This window comes from Jatropha curcas, chromosome 2, assembly GCF_041381405.1.
Source record: "Jatropha curcas cultivar XTBG-Jc1 chromosome 2, XTBG_Jcur_1.0, whole genome shotgun sequence".
Taxonomy (NCBI): domain Eukaryota; kingdom Viridiplantae; phylum Streptophyta; class Magnoliopsida; order Malpighiales; family Euphorbiaceae; genus Jatropha; species Jatropha curcas.
Window position 1 is genome coordinate 678872 of NC_143152.1, and position 14389 is coordinate 693260.

At 34.4% G+C, this 14389-nt stretch overlaps 2 protein-coding genes and 1 long non-coding RNA gene across 11 annotated transcripts; 1 reads left to right on the forward strand and 2 right to left on the reverse strand.

The window, feature by feature from the left end:
- The first annotated feature begins 1827 nt into the window (after nucleotides 1-1827).
- LOC110010393 (uncharacterized) lies at nucleotides 1828-3708 on the forward strand. The gene is made up of 2 exons (XR_002285369.3): nucleotides 1828-2560; nucleotides 3161-3708. It is a non-coding gene; the product is annotated as an uncharacterized LOC110010393 (long non-coding RNA).
- On the reverse strand, nucleotides 3345-9999 carry TRFL8 (TRF-like 8). 9 transcript variants are annotated; one of them, XM_089717597.1, is made up of 11 exons: nucleotides 9827-9996; nucleotides 9646-9705; nucleotides 8696-8859; nucleotides 8265-8382; nucleotides 7194-7377; nucleotides 6701-6750; nucleotides 6377-6467; nucleotides 5455-6278; nucleotides 4738-4965; nucleotides 4589-4657; nucleotides 3345-3900 (listed from the first exon to the last, which is right to left on the reverse strand). In XM_089717597.1, exons 4-11 carry the CDS (start codon nucleotides 8358-8360, stop codon nucleotides 3766-3768), a joined length of 1677 nt encoding a protein of 558 aa, XP_089573723.1. In that variant the 5' UTR covers nucleotides 8361-8382; nucleotides 8696-8859; nucleotides 9646-9705; nucleotides 9827-9996; the 3' UTR covers nucleotides 3345-3765. The 9 variants fall into 9 exon arrangements, with proteins under 9 accessions (XP_089573723.1, XP_012082384.1, XP_089573722.1 ...); XM_012226994.4 differs by having other exon boundaries at nucleotides 8265-8385; XM_089717596.1 differs by having other exon boundaries at nucleotides 8265-8385; nucleotides 8690-8859.
- A 1247-nt stretch (nucleotides 10000-11246) lies between these two features.
- On the reverse strand, nucleotides 11247-13852 carry LOC105642238 (Translin family protein). Its single transcript, XM_012226999.4, has 7 exons — nucleotides 13465-13852; nucleotides 13293-13389; nucleotides 13088-13203; nucleotides 12948-12992; nucleotides 12381-12406; nucleotides 12024-12159; nucleotides 11247-11910 (listed from the first exon to the last, which is right to left on the reverse strand). Exons 1-7 carry the CDS (start codon nucleotides 13817-13819, stop codon nucleotides 11798-11800), a joined length of 888 nt encoding a protein of 295 aa, XP_012082389.1. The 5' UTR covers nucleotides 13820-13852; the 3' UTR covers nucleotides 11247-11797.
- Between the last annotated feature and the right edge of the window lie 537 nt (nucleotides 13853-14389).

Sequence of the window (14389 nt, forward strand, 5' to 3'; positions counted from 1 at the left end):
TAAAATCAATCTAATCTTGATGTAAATAGAGAAATTAATTAACTTTTAATTAATTATTTTTTAAATATATTAATTTTGATGGATCTTGATGTGGACCAACTATCCTTTTGTTTTTTACTAGATAGAAACAAGTATGTGGGCACATAAGACTTAATTCAATGCAAGAAACAAACAAACAAATAAAATAATAATAAGACAAGAAAAGCTAGTTACACATAGTTGAAGTTGGCCTCAAGTAATAAATAATGTACCTTTGAAAATTTAACACGTGGTTGATAATTTTAGTTATTTAAATATAATTTGAAAATGGACACCATCTCAATAATCTCACATTCAACATAGAAACAATATTAAAAATCAAGGATTCAAAATATATGTATTTTAATAATAAGATTTATTAATTTTATAGGTTGTCGTTTATTTTTTAACATCCAAATAAAGAAATCGATAAAATATTTAAACTCTATAACTCAAATTCCATCGATTCAGACAATCTTGAAGTTATAAATTTAAGTTTAATAAATTACCATGTGATTAATTGTTTTTTAAAAAAAATGTTTTTTCCCCTTACATTATTGAGGTATTGGCTATGTGAATTGAACTAGAAAATACAAATGTCCAAGTATTGAATTGGAAATCTAAAAGGGCCTTGAGCAGATTTCATTTGCACAATTTTCATTGCATAATCCTTTAATTGGTGTAGCAACAATAGAAGCATGAGATGAGAGTAATGGACCCCTAGCCCAAAAAGACACAATTACTCATACGATGTGACCATACTGGACTACCTATAGAGTGGGCCAGGCCTACCTATCAACTCATCCTAGTTACCTTAAAGCAAGGTAATTGAATTTACAATATTTGATTAAAATCAAATACATCAATTATCAATATTTTTTACTTACTAGTTACTGAGGAGTAATCACTAATCAGGTGTGTGGTTTGGTTGGTCTTTCACTGAGAAGTGAGAGTTCTCGAATTCGAATTTTTTTTATTGTAAAAATTTTTACCAATTTGGTGAATTAAAAGGAATGCTATATTTATTATGTAGTCCGCAGTGTGAACCCTATATAATTTAGAATAAAACATTAATCGTAATTTAAAAAGTACACCGGTTGAATCAGTGAAAATCTTAATTTATTGAAAGCAATCAAAATAATCTATTTATTTACGAATAAGATTAATAAATCTCATTAATAGTCAATTATAGGGTTATCAAAAAATCAAACTTGGTCCATTAATCATAGTCAAAGAAATCAAGAGGGATAGGTTATATTCGGTAACAACTTTTTGAATAGCTTTTAATGTTTTAATAAGTTAAAATACTAAATATGTATTCAGTAATATATTTGAGCTAAATTTTAAAGGTTAAGATACGGTTTTTTAAAAACTTAATCCTTCTAATGTTTAACTTTTAATATTTTATGAAAAATTATAAAAATAGCTACCGACGATATGCGACTCAGACAACTAAAAGCTATTAATTTTCTCAAACAAACCCAATTGGATTTGTGGCAGGAATCTAATGTTGAGAGGTGTAAAGTGGAGCCAAGTAGTCTTACACTGTTCTTGGAAATGGTGGGCATTGTATTTTAGAGTTGAAAATGAGTGGAGAGGAGTGGTGTTAGGTTATGATATTTAAATAAAGAGACACATGGCAGGAAAGGAATTCACTAGCTCCCAAAAAAGTTTACATTTTTCAACTTCTCATTAATTACATGTCACCATTCACATTGGATGAAACTACTAAACAAAAATGCGTTATCTCACATAGTTTTTTTAAATATTCTTTTTATTATAAGTCTTATTGATTACCATAAATTTTTTTTTTGATGAAATCATGTTAGGAATATTTTGGTGATAAGATTTTAATGTGGGTAGTAAATTGAGAAAGAAATTCAAACAGGAAATCCATTATGCTTTAGACTATGCAAAGATTTTTTGTTCCACTTGAACTATAGGACCTTTCCTATTAAGGCTGCTAATTGCTATTATATGGACAAAAAATCAATATCAACCATCAATTTCTATTTTTGAATGTATCTCAACCATCATTAGACTTCCTATTTGTCATAAACAATATGTATCAAAGCATAAAAACCCCACTAAATCTTGTCCAATTTTGGTGGGGGCCTTCTTTTATGCTTCCATTGATACACCTCAATGAAGCAATTAACTTGTTCTCCATATAAATTGTTAACCTTGCTATCTTTCCTCCATGTTAACCCTAATCTTGTTAAAAAATTATGCAATTTGTATATGTTAATTGGTTATAATTTAGAGGGTTTGATCCATTTAAGGGCACAAAAGGGTAGGAAGTGAAGTGCCTAAATGAAGCTTATAGCTTTGTTTTTTATTATGGTGGTGATGGTGAGTTCTTGCTTGGCGATACATGGGCAAGGGGAGAGAAATCAAAACCAAGCTGAAGGCAAAAAGAGCAGAGTTGATTGCAAAGAAAGAAGCGTTGACAATCACCATAGCATACCAAGGGAATACTATAACGGCTGGGGTAGCAGCTCTCAAGGGGATAAAAATGGCGGCGACAATGGTGGTGATGAAGGTGGGCAACCGTAATTAATAGCTCCATATTATCCTTGATACGTATATTATGTGATATCTTATAAATTTTAACTTTATATATTAGATTTATATTGATCTATGAGGTCTTTGATTATCTTTCATTTAGGATTTGCATGCCATGTTCCTAAGTCGAGGGATTTCTTGTTTTATAGAGTTTTGCCAGAGAGTCTTAAGGTAATTGTAGAGATTGCTTGTTGAAGGTCTGCCTTGTCAGTTTAAAAAAAAAAAGAAAAAAAAGGCTTTTTATGGTAAATTCATTGCTGTAGAAGAAACAGAGCTATTTTAAGGTTGTTCAACAAACTTGAAATTCGGGATTGAGTTGTTCTCTTTTCATGATGTATAGATATTATAACATTTTTCATCCTACAGAAAGAAATAAAGAATCATATTGGACAGCTCTTTATATGTTTTGAGACATAATTACCATATAATGTTAAATTATAAGCTATTCTTGAATAATAACTCCTAAGAGAGGATTAACACGGTCATTTTTTATGTAACAGTTTCAATTTTTCATTATAGTTACAAGAAAATCGTAATTGAGCTATCAAAATTATAGAAATGATTGTGATGTTGGCAGGAAGAAAAAGATGAAGTGCATACGAGTGTGAAGAAAATTGGGCACAAACTTCAGAAGATGGATTCCAGATGCAACCTAAAATTGTTTAGAACACACTGAATCAAATTTCCAAAGAGAAATATCATCTTCATGTCGTCTGAATCTTCATTACGACTCAATTGAACAAAAGCTAAAACGCAATTGCTTTTGTTGGTAATTGAATTAGTCGATAGCATTTATCAGCAACTTATCAATTTCAGTAAACATCTAGAGCTTCCAGTTACAGATCACCAATAACACATCCCATATTATAACGAGAAAGAGCCTAACTGATATCTCTTAATCTAGAAGGGCAAATTACAATGAGTTTGTAAGAGAAAGCTTCAGTTGCCAGAACACCAGTTAGCCGCAACCCCAGATACTAAAATTGAGAATTTGGGGGCCAGTCTCTGCAACATTCACCACATTCTATAACAGAGTATCTTTGAAGATTTGAGAACATGATGTGTATGAGCATAAACAAAAGGACAAATGAAAATATAGCTTTCTTTTTTTTTTTTTTTTTTTTTTTACAACTAAATTTGCTATACTCTGATTTAATGCTGATTGACAATTGTGTTTTCAAGTCAATTCTTCTTCCTACGTATATATCTTCCACCAGGAGTAAACCTAGGGTATGGATGAAGAGAGGCTAGTTCACGAATTCTGCGTATCACTGGCTTTGGCAAGGGGCGGATGGCATGATTCAGCTTTTGTTCAACCTGCATTTATCACATTAAGCTTGTCTCTTTATTATTATTACTACTACTTTTCTACATATGCATTAACCATACAATATATTTAGTATTCTTTCCAATGTGTGTCTATGTGTGTATATATATTATAATTATTGTTATAACTCATCGGCAGATTTTAAATAAATGAAAAGTGAATCACTATTTAGTTAAGCAGTGAACCTAGTATACACCAGTAGTAAAATTGAATACATAAACTAAAAAGATATGGTCATGCCAAGAGGAGAATAGAAAGAAAGCTCAAAACACATTTTCTCATTTGTTAATATGTCCAACTAAAACATAGAATAGATCCACACCAGTATAGCCATGTGTGGTTTTTCAAAGCCAGCTGGCGACTGGATTTTATACACGGGTCGGTACAGCTGCACATAATAAAAGAGAGAAGGACTTGAAGATACCCAAAAAACTTAACTAAGGACAGTTTGTTTGGAGACAACATCATAACACCCAAGCAAATGCGTGCGGGGCACAGTGCACAGGACATACATTTATCTTTTAGTCCTATATTGAATCCATATAAAGGCCCTCGGATAGTTTTGATTTAGCAAGACGTCAGTCAGTTTGACCTCAGTGTTCAATCAAATTAATTTAGAATGGACACTGCACCCATCAGTAGTAAAGTTCACAGTAAGAAGGGAATCAGAATGCTAACCTCTTTCTTGTTCTGTTTCAGTTTCTGTTTCTGCGCAGAGCTAGCTCTTAGAAGATTCCGCCATTTATCCTGCAGAATTCATCATTTAAACACAGATTTCAATAAGACAAATTAGTGAAACTCTTTAATGGAGAGCAAAGGGATGTTACCCTCAGATCTATAGGTGTGCGGTATGCTGATGACGAAAACAAAAGCTTTTTTATATCTGTCCATCTTCCAGTTCCATACTGCGCAATACCATCAATCAACTTTGTCACCTCAGAAAGAGTCCACATTCTTTGATGCTTCCTTCGATCATTACTCTTCTTGGATCTTCTTCTCTTTGTGCAGTCATCTTCAGACTCAGATGCAGTACATTCCTCATCAGATTCAAGAACCTACGCGGGAAAAGGGGAAAGATAACTTGAAAATTGATTGGTGTATTTAAAAAATGATCACAGGGCTTAAAGTACAAAGCTACTTTATACTAACAAGGAAAGAGCAAAATGCACCTTTCAAACTCAATTCATGATTCTTTCTTCCAGTCTAGCCTTAATGCGAACTGATATATAATTCCATGAGAAATAGACAGAATTTAAATTATGTATTTCAGCGTAGGCAGGGAAATGAAAAGGAAATTCCATAGAGGGAATGACCCCAAGAAATGAAAACATAAGCATGCATCAGCATAAGAGCTACTGTATCCTATACAAATGCAGCAATACAAAAACTGCCATTATGCAAGATAGAGGAAAGAACAACAAAATCCACCAATGAAAACATGAGTACACATGCATTTATAACCATGCAAGATGCAAGATAGTTTCAATCTTCATTTTCAAAGTAACAATAGACAGAACTAAAGTGGACAAGAACAGTTTCCTTACAGAAGCAGATGGAAGCTTCTTCGGACGTCCCCTCCGTGGCCGAGATTCAAACAATGTTCGAGTTCCAGTTCCAGGGAAAGACTCCTCTCCAGGAGCAGATTTCAACCCTCTTACATGATGTAGTTCATTTCGAGATCCAAACTTCAAGCGTGTATCCTTGGAAGCATGAGAAGAAACCTTTCGTCTTCCAGTTACACACTTTGACTTCAGATCAGAAAGTTTTTCGTCATCGTCAAGTGTTTCTTGGGTAATTGTCTCACTTAAAGTCTCCTCCTTGGGTACATATGTTGCACCCTGAAGTTCGTTATGGGACATGATAGTCAGGTGTTCACCCTTTGAAGCAGTAGCCAAAATATTTTGTCCTTCCACTGCATGTTTTGACTTCGGAACTGAAAATTCTTCAATATACCTCTTGGTAGGCTTTCGCGTTCTCTTCTGTCTGAGAAGAGTGCCCGTTTTGCTTGCTTGGACAACTTTCTTTTCATTCTCATCCGATGATAGACCACTTTCTAAAGGCTTTGCGTAGTCCACCTCATCAAGCTCTTCTAAATCATGTGAAGTGGTAAACACATCAACCCCAGCCTGATAGTCCCATTTGTTCCCAGATGAGTCATTTAACTCACATTTGACTGTTCTCTTCTTAAGTGAGCCACTCTTGCATTCAGCCTCTGGAACAGTTGCTGTTGATGATTCTGATAAACCATTAGCAACATTGCTACTTCCACTAAATCCTGGAGATTGACTTTCTGAACTTGAGTTTCCCAACTGCAGTCTTCCAAATGGAGCACAATCCAGAAAAGAAACCTTCTCAGCCAATTCAATGTCTGCACTCAAAATATATACAAGGAAAAAGCATAAGATCATTGAATTTAATGTAACTGAAATTGTAACAAATAATACAAATATACAACCACACAGTTACCCAAAAGAAAATCTTCACATGCCCCAGAGATGTCATTTGCTGCATGAATATCATCCACTTCATCAACTTCATCTAGCAGTCCATCCAGAACCTATTAAAGCAACATTTCATCAGATGACAACAATGGCTATGATGCAAATAAAGTTAACCAAGAAGTGAAGCAACATAAAACCAAGTGGGATGAACAAACAAGTTGACACAGGTAATTAAGCAGAGACATTGGCTGTTAATGCTTATTTCAAGAAATATACTCATTTTTTTCCTCAAGGGAAAAGATCAAAATAAGAACTTTGATATAACAGATTGACAAGAAGAGATACATACTCCGAGTTCTAAATCATCATGCCCTTGGGTATTATTACAATCCAGCCCACCTTACCATCAGCAAAAAAAAAAAGGTTAACAAAATAACTAATAAAAATAATAATTGAATGAAAAATATATAAAGATCTAAAAGAATTTCTTGCTCCCAACATGTGCCACATTTCTTGTTCAACCCTGTTTCAAAGAATCCATTTAGTCCAGAAATTAATTCTTTAAATGCTGGAACATCCTTGACTGAAGCCTGAAGCTTCATGATAAAATGCGTTTTCCAAACTTAAGTGGATTGTTCAGAGGAAAAAGGGAAGCTTGTCCACAAGCACAATATATGTTTATTTTTAATCATGTGCACGTCACATAATTATTTTAGGGTTGAATAACTGCTGAGTGTTATGTTATTCTTACGCTACACAAGACAATCTGAAAATACATACTTAGAAAACAATAAAGCACCAGTAAAAAGAAGAGAAGCAAGCTATTAGAAAATTTAAATTACCTTTTAGGCCATACTCAAATCCATAGTTAAAATCATCAATCTCCAAGTGTTTCCAGGAATTCTCTTTACCAAAACACAGTACACCATCTACTGAAGCATGATCAGGCTTTGGCTCTGCAAGCAAATGCTGAACTTCTATAGTTTCATCTTCTACTGCAGGAACAGAAGTTTCATCTACTTTTACCTACAAAAACAGAAAAAATCAAGAATACCAGTTATATAAGAATGTTGTCCAAAGGAAGAAAAATTCCAAATCAGCAGTTATTATCCAAGAATATTTCCATTTTCAAAGCAACATTAGCATAATAATGAATTCAGCCGCGTAAGTCACATAGCAAGAGGCCAAGATGGGAACATGTAACGCGTGTTATTTCACAGACAGAATGGAACTCTCAAATAAAAGCTTAGGCAACATGCCTGGACCCATTGAATAGACATGCGCAAGTGTCATCATAAACCTATAGGAAAATGCATATAGAATATTGCCTATGCCACTTTAAACAAATTATCTACAATATAGCTTACAATAAATGTTTGGATACCTAAAGCATCAAAATGAATTAAAGGCCACTCAACAACAGTTGGAACCAAAAAGCATTGCAATAGATATTTCTCAAACAGTAGATCACTTTAAACTAGAAAGTTAACCACCATCCGCACACCAGACCAAAACACATACACGTACAAAAAGATCCTCTGTTTTGCTACCAATTAAAGCTCATGTCCATGCTCATCTGTTGACACATATTTGTCAGTAAAACTTATAAAGCCAATGGTGAAGCATTGGTAACAGGCTTTATAAAGAGGTCTTAGAGACACCACCCTAATATGGCTCTTTTACTCAGGTAAGCATCATCAAACACAATCTAGCTAGGCCTTATCCCCAACCATTGTATTCTCTCTTTTCCCAAATCAATGAGTTTTTCTCATACGTAAAACAATGTACCACATAGTCGCCCTTGGTATTGCAAAAAGAAAATGAGAAAATGTTACATACATGATATAATTCTAAGAATTTTACAGATTGGTAATATTATGCTAGAATCCTCAATGAACAATAAATTTTCTAACCCTTTGACATTTCATACTGGCAAACTTCTTATTCACATGTGCTTTTCGATCCATTTCATTTACTTCTGTTAAGCTTGAACTTGCATCTGCAGACATATGCCACTGCTTGCATCCTTGCCTACTACAAGAAACAAATAAAATAAAATAAAAAAACAGCGACCAATTTCTTTTGGTTAACCAGCCAAATTTCCTGAAGTAAATGGCCATTTAGACAATCAGCATGCAAAGTGTATTTTGATAGCCTAATGAAAGCACCAAACCATTATTACAAAGCTGTTGAAACATCTTCAATATACCTTCCTCACAATACCAATGAAAAATGTCTTAAATTTAGGAAAATTTAATATCTTCTAAATAAGGTTCTTTCAACTGCATAGAGCTAACAATTCAATTGAGAATTTGTAATAGCATAGAGTAGTCCTAACCAGCACCTCTGGGGTCACAGTCATATACACGTCTCTACTTCCAACCAGGAATTGTTTTCTGCATCATGGTTTTTCCAAACTTTTATTTAGTTCTCGAGTTTCTTCACACACTTGCATTTCTTATGGTTTTGAGGCCCTTTTAAGAATCAAAGCCCTGGACATAATTCCCCCTGAATGCCAAACGCAAACTGTCAAACGTACTATTTCTTTTGATTGTATTATCCAATTCATCCGAAATATAAAACTTTTAGCGCATCAAGCAGGATACTGCCCACTTACTTTACCAAGGAAATGACTAATGGTCATATGCACAGTGATAAAGGACATAGTACTATATACTATTTCAATCACTTAATCATCTTCCCAATATCTTATTAACCTGTGTTAATTCATTAATATTTTCCTAACACATCAAATCACTCGCACCCTGACACTGCAAGCGGAAGCAAACTCAGAATTCTACATGAGTGCGAGACTGTTACAGTCAACTAACTGGAACAATATCAAGCACGCAAAAACCAAAAATATAACGCAAGAAGAGAAATAAGAAAAGCAAAAATGTAAAATGACGTAAATACAGTAAAAAACACAATTTATCCAAAATCCTAAACTTAGATATAAAGAAAAAAATCGAAGCTCTGTTTGGATATTAAAAATGCAGGTCCACTAATAATTACTAACTAATTTTATTCTTTAAAAAAATTAATTTAGTATTTTTCGGTTTCTCAGGGGCATAATTCCTTTTTTTTATTAAAAAAAATAGAACACTCTTGATAGTGAGCTTATGCACTTAGAAAGTGGTAGAAAAAAAAACAAAATCAATTTTCTGAACCTTTCTTTCGTTTTCTCGGGAACCAAACAGGGTAGATAAGGAAAGCAACTTGAAAAAATAAAAGCGAAAAGGATAAAAAAAGTTAACGAAGAAAAAAACCTCAATCATCGGCGGCAAGACCCACCTACAAGCTCAAACAAGCCGATCTATGCTATCGCCAGCTCAAGAAATCGACAGATTTAAACTACAAATAAAAATCCACAAAAAAAATAAAATCAAAATCGAGTAAAATATATAGACAGAAGGTGAGTCAGAGACACAGTGAATATTATAACAAAAAAAGGAAAAGGAGAAGAAGATCTGACCTCAGAGAGTGAGAAAGAAAGAGTGAGAGAGAAAGAGTGAGCGAGAGAGAAATTCGAGCGAATGTTCGAAAATGAAAAGATCAAAACCGCCAAAAAGCGACAGAAAATGGTGGAAAATGAATAGAAGGACAAGGAAAGAGAAGGAAAAAGAAAAGAAAGTTATGCTTGTGTAGTGTGTAGTGTTTTATTCGACGGAATCCAAATGAGTTTTCTATAATGTTTTTTTTTTTTGACGTATAATTTTGTTTTCACATCCGCAAGGACGGGACAGGTGGACGACAATAAAATAATTTAACGCCAGTTTTATGTTTTGGTGGTGGTCCACGTCAGATTAGGCGACTTCACGGCGTCAACAAGGACGAACGGCTCTTATAGTAATTTTTTTAATAAGTGACGACAAAAATAGAAAAGAAAAGGTGTCACATCGCTGGCTTCAATTGGATTATATGTTTGTTACTGGTAAAAGGGCCCAAGAGGTGCCCACAGATTAGCCTGCCATTGCTCGCATTTCATTTCATATCACGTTGAGAAACTCCTGGTTACTATAACCGAGGCTTGGCTAAGTGTACGATCGCCAACCAAATAGCCAATCAGCTAATGACCAATTTGGCATAGCAAAGACACGTTAAATTTACCACATCTTGATCGGAAGTTTATGGCTACAAAGAAGCTTCAGGGTTATGTGAAATCTTATAAGCAATTAGGTTATTTTATTTACCTATAAATTAGAGATTGAAAATCTAAAATCACCCTAAGAAAAGCCTTACTTAAATACCATTTTCCGCGTACGGAAAAAAAATATTTTCAATCAAATAATTCAAGTGTTTTGGTTAATAAGATGAAAAGTTATCATGACTTAGAAAATCAAAGTGAATTATTTATCAATTTTTTCGACTTGTTGAGCTTCGCTAAATGTTACAAATTGGTCAGCTTTGCTAAATTGCACAGGCTGTGACGTTACAAATTGGTCAAGCTTTGCTAAATGGCACAGATTGTGCCAAACACAACCTGAGTACATTTACCATATACATTTACAATTACATGGCTATCCTAACATCATCAACACCAAAACTGCTAAAAAGATTTTCAACGGCATTAAAGTCTTTTCGCCTCATTTGCCACGGCTGTGCCTACCACAAATTGTGCAAAAAAATATTTTCTGTTGCTTAAAATAGAAAATAGAGAATTAATTTCAGAAAATACACTTATTATAGGGCAGATAGAGTTTTATTTATTTATTTATTTTCACTTAAATTGCTAATTTTTTCTGTGAAAATGGCTTCCGACAAAGAAATGGTATGGCACAGGATATCACAGCTCTGCTTACTAGTCGACTCTGTAAAGATAAGACATGATGTGATTACCAGTGAAATAAGGATAAGAAAATAAAAATCTGCTACTAGTGGTATCACATGCTTGATAAAAACAAGAACAGAACTAATAGAGGCATAAAAATAAAATCATTATACTATCTCACAGCAAAACCAAAAAGGATGGCAGTGAAGCTCGCTCCAGTATGATCTACCATGTTACAATCACAAAGAGGTAATGGTATTGGTGACAAAAACACCCATCAGTGATGATGACGATAGCGTTTGCTTACTAAGAACAGAACTTGGACATTGTCATTTATTGACTTCGCCTTCACAAATGATCCTAAACTTCATGTTGTCCAGGGGAGCGATTGATACAGAGTCAAAAACACCCTTAAGTTCAGTTAAGGAAAACTAAAAGCATCAGTTGTTCAACTCCGGACGTAATGCCAGTGACAGAGAATTAAAATCCCATAACTTGAGTAAGGACAAAGGGGGAAGGGAGAAATAGCAGAGCATCTTTTCCCAGGACTATGAAAATCTGGATTATCATTTGGTTAATGGTTGATAAAACCAATCCTTCATATCATTTAAAAGAGTGAATATACAGAAGTAATTGAGATAACCAGAGTCGACAGGTAGAATGTCTCTTTATAGCCTATGACTGACCTTCAACTCCTTGGTCTGCAGTTGAATTGCCATTAGCTGCCAGACCGCGAATCTTAACATCATAATGCACTTCCTCGACTCTTCTTAAGTCATATTTCATACCTGTGAAAAGTAAGCGAGGAATTCAAACCAATTCATACCAGATATGATGTAACATTGTTTAAGGACAAACCCGTGAATATGGAAAGAAGAAGAAAAAGAAAATGAATAGCTACCGTCAAACTTCTTGCGCAGAAAATCATTCCGGAAATTAAGCATGCGGAAGGCTTCATGAAGATCTGTTAAGAACTTCAGCACCTTTCTTGGGCAATCATAGTCTCCAGCAGTTACTCGGTTCACCACATATCTAGGCTGCAAATACAATATATTACCATAATGAGCTCTTTGTTTGAAAAAAATCATATAATTTTCTCCTACTTCTCCCTGTCTTCTCTCTTTGATAGCTAGGACTAAAAGTTTCAGTTACACCAATACAACTACCACAAAACAAATCCTCCAAAATTATCTAAACCAAAGTCTAGTCTACTCCACACAAAATAAGCACAATACTTGTATCATGCATAATTTCTTACCATTTCATTTGACATGAAGCAAACACCTGCACGATAGAAACTTTTCATCATTAATATTTCAAGTAAGAGAACATCATGTTATACTTGTTCATGTTATAGCCAAGAATAATACAACTCATCGATTTCAAGAAGAATAATGACCATCCAGAAACAAACAAAGCAAGACATTGATTCATACGAGCATGAATCATCCACCCAGAGAGTAAAGACGACACCTATGCAGCTCAACACCAAATCTTTTCAAATTACTCATTACAAGCATGAAAAATCAACCCAACAAGCTAAGAATAACAGTTGCATTTATACAAATACATATCTAAAAAGATTGTTTAGAGGTGAATACCAGTTATCTTGAATGGAGAAATATTGATGTTTGGTTCATGAGTATAACCAAAACATCGTTTAAAATGCAGAGGACTTGCATTTTTTCAAGCAATGTACGACTTAAGCCAAATTACAGTATCTAAATAAATGGCTAATCCCCAGAAACAAAACACAATATAACAAAATACAAAAAACATGAAAATAATCCGGACAACAAAATTCATAAGACTACCAAGTACTCACCAATAAGATAGTCCTCAATGTCCAAACCAAACTCTGAACTATTCACTGCATCAAGCAAAAAGAGAAAAAAAAAAAAAAAAGATTCAACTACACAAAAATCATAATCTCAATCCAGTTAAGCTACTGAATAAAAAACATACACCCAAGTTTTTCCTCAGCTTCAGAATGCAACAGCAAATTCCCAGTCTCTAACCAGTGCAGAAAAGCAAGCATAGAAACTACGGTCTGTGTTTCGGTTCTCCAATCTCCATGATACCTTAATAAACCACAATAAATAAATAAATAAATAAATCATCAACCAAATATACTTTCCTACTGAATTCAAAATTGTAATATCAATCTTACCTATAGTATTGATCGGAACAACCATGAATAATTTCTGCAAGCTGATTATACAGTCCTTTTAGAACTCCAATTTGAGCTTTGGCCTCCTCTAAAACCTCTAAAGACGCAAATTAGGGAGCAAAATTAGAACTCAATAACACGAAAGACAAACTAATGTGATTAATATGAATACCTGAAACGGGGCGGGACTGGTGGACGAGAAGGAGACTGGCGTGCATTAGTCTGGTGGCGGACTCGATCTCTACTACCACTGCTCGAATCTTCTCACGTAAGTTTCCGGATTCTTCTAGTTGCGTACGGAACTCCTTGAACTGGTTCTCGAGAGATGGAGGAGAAGAGTTAGTGCCCGCCATGGAAGGGGAGGAACAGAAAGAGCGAAATGATTCGTTTTGGGGATACGAAACAAAGAGACGAAGGGATAGAGAGGTCGATACGAAAGGAAGAGAGTGAGAAATGGGATAGAGATTGGGAGTAGGGTTTAAGTAGCGAGAGAGGGAGCAGTAGACGTTTCGAAACGATGATTTCATTTCGCTTTTGTTTTTCTATTTCAGCGGTTTATTTCGGGGCTTTGAATGGACCGCCGTAGCCTGTGGCGAATAGCTGAGCTAACAAGCTTCCAAATGCAATTTTTTTTTTAAAAAAAATTACCCTGGGCTTGGCCTATCTTTTCTTTTTTAAAATATCCAAATCTAATTATTACATTTACGGCTACACACGAGTTAAGTCACTTGTAAGCTGCTCAAAGCTTGATTAGGTAAAAGTTTACTGAGTTATTTGAAGAAACTTATCAAGTCCAATTACTGAACTCATTTAATAAACGAGCCAAGCTAGTGCTTGAGTCATTAGCTCGTAAGTTAGTTTTATCGAGTTGAGCTAATTTTATCGAGCTGAGTCAAACTCACGAAGTAAATCAATAAGCTAAAATCAATTAAAATCTATTTTAAAATGATGTTGTTTTAATTTAATAGATTTTGAGCATAAGCTCAGCTCGTTTATGGTTATTATGCTGAACTTGAGCTTAGTTATCTTTAAACGAATTGAGCTCGAGCTCACCAAAGCCCAATTCAGCTCGTTTACAACCATAATTCCATTGAATC

Excerpts from the sequence above, each read along its gene's own strand:
- LOC105642238 (XM_012226999.4), bottom strand. The coding sequence starts at position 13,819 with ATGAAATCATCGTTTCGAAACGTCTACTGCTCCCTCTCTCGCTACTTA. Across the intron at positions 13,390-13,464 it reads CCAGTCCCGCCCCGTTTCAG|AGGTTTTAGAGGAGGCCAAA; the intron begins GTATTCATATTA and ends TTGCGTCTTTAG. Across the intron at positions 12,407-12,947 it reads CATTGAGGACTATCTTATTG|GTGTTTGCTTCATGTCAAAT; the intron begins GTGAGTACTTGG and ends TCTATCGTGCAG.
- TRFL8 (XM_020682498.3), bottom strand. The coding sequence starts at position 8,360 with ATGTCTGCAGATGCAAGTTCAAGCTTAACAGAAGTAAATGAAATGGAT. Across the intron at positions 4,966-5,454 it reads AGAAGCTTCCATCTGCTTCT|GTTCTTGAATCTGATGAGGA; the intron begins GTAAGGAAACTG and ends TTTCCCGCGTAG. Across the intron at positions 3,901-4,588 it reads TGAAACAGAACAAGAAAGAG|GTTGAACAAAAGCTGAATCA; the intron begins GTTAGCATTCTG and ends TGATAAATGCAG.